At 57.1% G+C, this 5,370-nt stretch overlaps 1 protein-coding gene across 1 annotated transcript in view; it reads right to left on the bottom strand.

Annotated features, from left to right (window-relative positions):
- Window positions 1-181: 181 nt before the first annotated feature.
- FAM69B (family with sequence similarity 69, member B) overlaps window positions 182-5,370 on the bottom strand; it is a 6,308-nt gene continuing 1,119 nt past the window's right edge. The window contains exons 2-5 of the mRNA XM_009322147.1: window positions 5,324-5,356; window positions 2,994-3,101; window positions 2,611-2,787; window positions 182-1,973 (exon numbers count right to left, since the gene is read on the bottom strand). Of these exons, the coding sequence (XP_009320422.1) occupies window positions 1,161-1,973; window positions 2,611-2,787; window positions 2,994-3,101; window positions 5,324-5,356 (1,131 nt within the window). The 3' untranslated portion in view covers window positions 182-1,160. The remainder of the gene's footprint in view (window positions 1,974-2,610; window positions 2,788-2,993; window positions 3,102-5,323; window positions 5,357-5,370) is intronic.

Raw genomic sequence — 5,370 nt, 5'->3', positions numbered from 1 at the left:
TCCATCAGAAGGAACAGGGTTGTGCTGGCAACAGACCAAGCTCGGGGTCGTTTACATAAACTCTTCCTCTCTACCCGTAGTTTTAAAAGGTTGCTATAATTGAGCTTTTAAAGGAAACAGACTGGTTAGAGAACTGATAGTATTTACACAGCCAAACAAATGTCTTGAAACTGCTGAAAGCTTGCCTGGAAATTCATTTTAATAATGGGAGAAGCACTGGATTATTCTGGTATTAATCTTTAACCTCTGCAGTGCAAGCCCAGCTTAGTTTTAGGAGAATTAAACCGAGAGGCTGGCTTATCCCCGCACTGAGTAATGTGGGAAGTAACACACGGAGCACATACGTTAACCGGTCAGGATTGTTCATGTTGTAGCCCTTTTCCTTTAAGCTATTCTTGGCCCTAGATGCTTCCAAAGCCGACCCGTGAGAGGGAATGGCCTGTGCTGCCCATTTCAGACTGCCGGCAGGAGCAGCCGGGTGGGAGCCTCACAGGAGCCGTCGCATCTCTGTCTGGGGTCAGGCACTTAAAAAAAGGAATGAAAGAATTGCCAGGATTCTCCACTGTGGAAAAGACAGCTTATCTGCTTCCTAAGTTACAGCTGGATCTGGTGACGGATGACTCAGATACTTAAGGAGAGACTTTTGAATAGGGAAATCTACCACCTTCTTTTTAGATCACGAGCAAGCTGGTACTTAAAAGGCTGCCGTTTCGCTATTGATGTACCGGTGTGATTCGCGTAAAAGCTATTTATTTACATCAGAGCTGTTCATCAAAAGAAGATGTGACAAGTACAGCATGAATGATTCATTCTCATCTCTCTGCGCTGCTTTCCTGTTAATCAAGAAACAGTTAGATGCGTCCAGCTGGGCTCCGCTTCCTTATCGCTTCCCATGTCATCTTCTTCCCCCAAGCCTGTTCAGCCCGGCTCCCGGTGTCCCAGCTCCGCAGCATGCTCTTGCCGACTGTATCGATGATCCTGCTGGGTGGTGGAAGTCTTGATGCTTGGTTTTCCATGAAGGAGAAGGGGCTGCAGCTGTGCCGAACTCCCTGCGTAGGGTGTATTTTTCCTGTGCGGGAGAGGATGGAGAAACAGGCCTTCAACCCTCGGACTTTACTCCAGGATTGCAGATTCTAAACTCCAGGGCCGTGCTTCCCCCGTTAGGAATATTTGGTGTTTGAAATCTTCTTCCAGAGCAAGGTCTTGAGGTTGTTCAGCACGAGGGAGTGGTGCACTTCCATCTGGCTGGCCAGGCCACTGAGGGTCATGCAAGTTCGGAGCTGTTTCTGCAGCTCTTCTTTCAGCTCCAGTGGTGCTCCGTACAGCAAGTAGTCCTGCAGCAACCCACAGACCTTCGCCAGGTTGGGCTGCACCATGTCGCTTTTGCACTGCTTCAGGAGTTTGTCGCAGGTCGCCATACAGTCCTTCCCGTAGGTGCAGTCCACGTTCTGCTCACAGTGACGTCCCTTGAGGAAACCTCTGATTGTCATCTCCGTTGCCACCTTCCTCAGGTTGACCATTTTGAAGTCGTATTTGTCATTGTAGCCCACGTTCTTAAAGCTGGTCTCGCAGATGTAGAAGTTCCCGTAGGTCCCGTGGAATATCTCCTCCACGAACTCCAGAAGGCCGATGGCGATCTTGGCCCGCCGGGGCCACGCTGGTGCAAACCACTGGTGGATGATTTGGTGGACGATTGAAGGCAGCAGCGACTGGAGGAAGGGGGGGACATCCACTCCGTAGAGGGAGGTGTGGGGGATCTTCTCAGTGACGTAGAGGTCCCCGCAGTGCCCCAGCAGCTTGGAAGTGTGCTCTTTCTCGTGCAAGGAGAGCATGAGAAGAAACTCATTGAGCTGAAGTAGCGCCCAGATGGATTTGGCCTCTGCTAAAGACACCTTCCCATCCCGGTTCACATCTGCCATGGCGATGATCCGGCTCACCAAGGCTGCAAGAGAAGGCTGGTCTCCCAGGTTGGACTGCGAACAGAACAAGAAGTGGCATCAGCCCCTTGCAGCTCTCTCTGCTCGGGCTTCGCATCGCAAAACTGAACTGGGGAAGCAAAGAACTGAGCTTGGGAGAGGAGGAAACAGCCACCGTGCTCAAGCAAATTCAGTGCCATGCCATAGCGGTGCGGTTGGACGGATTCAGCTCCAGCAGAATTTTACCAGCCTCAGGGCTGCTCTAGACCCAGGCGGGAGCAAGCTTTTGAGAGCAAAGGCCAGGCAGCGCTGCCGTCCCACCGCTGCAGCAGAAGCCCTGCGCAGGGGTAACTGCTGCCGCGGTGCCAGCACTGCCAGGGCCGCCCGTGGGTCTGTGAGTAAGCTCTGCCCAGCACAGATGCCACCCGCAGCCGCAGTACAGCGGCCTCCGGGGTTGCTGCTATTAAAATCTTGCAAATGAGAATTCCTGTGCGAGAATGGAGGTTTTTCTGGGCTAATCCAGTACTTGCTCTGCAGTATATGGTAAGGAGCCCTGCCCGGTGCCCAGCAGCTGACAGGGGAGCATGGGCCAGAGGAGCTCTCATTTAAGAGGAAGGAAAAACATGTTTAGTCTTTCTGAATCACAAGTGGCAGCCCAGGCCCGCAAGATCCCGGAGGGACCCTCCGCACTGACCTTTAGGAAGTTCAGGAGCATTTCTTTGAACTCATCCATCGATGTCCCTCGTGTCGGTTTGTCAAAGAGGACCATGTCCCTCCTGGGCACAGAGTCTGGGTGGCTGTCTGCCTTCAAGGCTTCTTCGATGCCGCATTTGATGATCACCTCCGTCTCCCTCCAGAGCCCACTGTAAACCTACAGCAAAGGAGAGGGGACACGGCGGAGGCAGGAGGAAAACAACAGCAAGTGCAGAGAATCGGTTTCTGGTTTGGTTCAGGATGGGCACCGGGGATGGGGTGAGGAGCAGACATGCGGGTGGGTGGAGGAGGACGTTTCCCGGGTTTGATGCTTGCACCCGTCCCCTGCCGTGCGGTGGTTTCCCCGGCGGGGCAGAGACCTACCTGCTGGGTGGGAGAGGAGGAGAGGCAGTGCTGGAAGAGGAGGCTGCGCTCCTCACACAGGTCTTTGCACGTGGAGCCAGAAATTATTCCTTTCTTGTACTGGTCACACTGGGGAGGGGAAGGCAGAGAGAGGAGCTCAGCAGGGGCAGCCCCCCATTCACCCGAAGAAGTCCGACGGATCCAGGCGCGGTCCTACAGCTTGTGATCTGGGGCACCCCAAGCACACGAGCTGGGGGCGTGCGAGCCCCCCCCGGCCTCCTGTGCTGCCGCTAGCCCTGCTCCCGTCACCTGCCATGCCCAAACTCCTCACCCCCCGTTCCTGCAGCAGGGCTGGGGCTGGCTCTTTGGTTTTTCAATTTACCGTGTATAACTGAAAGCATCATCAATGCCATCGCGTCCCCGGTGAGCCCGTTTCCTCTGAGTTCTTGTGAGTCTCTTACACAAGAGAAAAACACCCCTTAAAAGAGACACATCTGATTGCAAAGCCACGCAGGCTGCTTGGAGGCAAGAACAGTAACTCCAATTGCCGACAATTTCTTTCTTTCCTGGGATTCTGAGGTTCTCGAGCAGAGAGGGGCTGTTCGGGGTCACCACCCCAATATCACTTTGGCCTTGGGTTTGGCAGCCCACGAGGTGCTGCCTGCCACGGGGGACCCCGGCTGTGCCAGCATGGCATGCAAGTGGCTTCGGGCGATGTCTGCATCTTGGCAGCCATTTCGGCCAGTTCAGGGTTTATGGAAGGGAGGCGAGCACCTTGCGCTCAGACTTTCATCAGGGAGATGTAGTGCCAGCTGCTCAGAGTCCAGCCCCTTCCAGCACCCCCAAACTCCCCACTCTCTTGTCTTCCAAAGAAATCCCAGCCCAAAATCTCTGCTCGAAGATTTCTACTGGCCCCAGAGCAAGGACTTTAATGGGGGAGAACGGGGGAGAGGAGTGTGTGGGCACACCTGGGGCTGAGCCCCGGCCAAACGGGCAGCAGCCGTGGGCAGAGCTCCTGGCTGCAGGCAGGGCCCTTTGGGGCGCCCCGGGGCCCCGGGCTGGGCTGGCAGGGACCCCCCGTGCTGCTGGCAGGGACCGCAGAGGATTTGCTCCTGGGTGCTCCTGCTGCAAGTCCAGGGGGTTAGGGGAGCTTCCAGGGCTGGAGGACAGGGCAGCGTGGAGCTGGGCGAGGATGAGGATGCACGGGCTGAGGCTGCTCAGCAGAGCAGCAGCCCCTGCTGTGAAATGGGCTGGCCCCGGTCCAGGCGGTGACGGGGACAGGGACAGACGGTGGCTCTGATCCGCAAGCGGGGCAGCTGGGCTGGGAGCCGGAGGCATCCCTGGGCAGGAGAGGCGGCAGCTCTGCAGCTTCTCAGCAAGGGCACAACAGCCTCCGGGCTGGAAACAGGAGCTGCAGAAATTCACTGCATCTTTTCCCTCTTTGTTTTCCCCCTGCGTGGATGGGGATTAACCCTTAGACCTGCTCACAGGGGACACGGCCAGACACGGCGTCTTAAACCCCCAGCTCAGAGCAGGAATTAGCGCCCAAGACCCCGTGGTCAGAGTCATGCAGAAAATCAAATTAAACGATCGTCGCTGTTGTTATGGCAATTCCTGCCTCCCTTCTCTGCTGAAGGATTGATGAACGAGGCATTTTCAGACAGAGCCTGGCATCCCCATCCTCGCCTGGGCTGGGTGGGCGACCTGCTCCCCTGCCATGGGGCACACACAGCAGTCCCAGGGGGGCCCCGCTTGGCTGCCGGCCCCGGGGATGCTGTGGGGAGCAGGCTGTACCCCACTGCAAACCCCAGGCAGGGGCAAAACGCATCGAGCCAAGCTCTCGCGAGGGGTCTGCTCTTCGTGCAGGCTGGTGCTTTCTTTAGGGCACTGTCAGCAGTTACAGAGGTACCCACGGACTGGCTGCTCCCCTTTTTTCTCTGGCTCTGCAGAGCTCGGGGGGGGGCTGGTGCGATGCTCTCCCTGCCCGCAGATCCTGCTCTGACATTGCAACTTCATCTCCACAGACATTAATCTGCCCACGTCTGCCTGGCCTGCCCTGGCCTGCATCCCTCCGACATCTCATTAAATTGTTTCACCACCGCCCTGGCAGGATAAGGTCACCTCTCCCGCTCCGAGCTCCGTGTGACGCTGAGGACGGTGCCGGGGAAGCAGCTGCCAGGAGGGCTCCTCGGCCCAGCTCTTGTGCAGGATGCTGCCCCGGTGCTGCCTGGCCGGCTGCAAAGCACCGCATAGGGCTCGGGGGGCTGGAAATGGGGCTCCCGCAGCCCCGCTCACCCCGGTACCCCGAACCGGGACCAGCGTGGCCACAGGGGCTGCTGGCCGCCACTCACGATTATTATCCTGCAGACCTGGCCGCCGCCGAGCTCGGGGGACGCAG

This window comes from Pygoscelis adeliae, unplaced genomic scaffold (assembly GCF_000699105.1).
Source record: "Pygoscelis adeliae isolate BGI_AS28 unplaced genomic scaffold, ASM69910v1 Scaffold114, whole genome shotgun sequence".
NCBI lineage: Eukaryota > Metazoa > Chordata > Aves > Sphenisciformes > Spheniscidae > Pygoscelis > Pygoscelis adeliae.
This window is presented reverse-complemented; position numbering and strand designations above follow the sequence as displayed.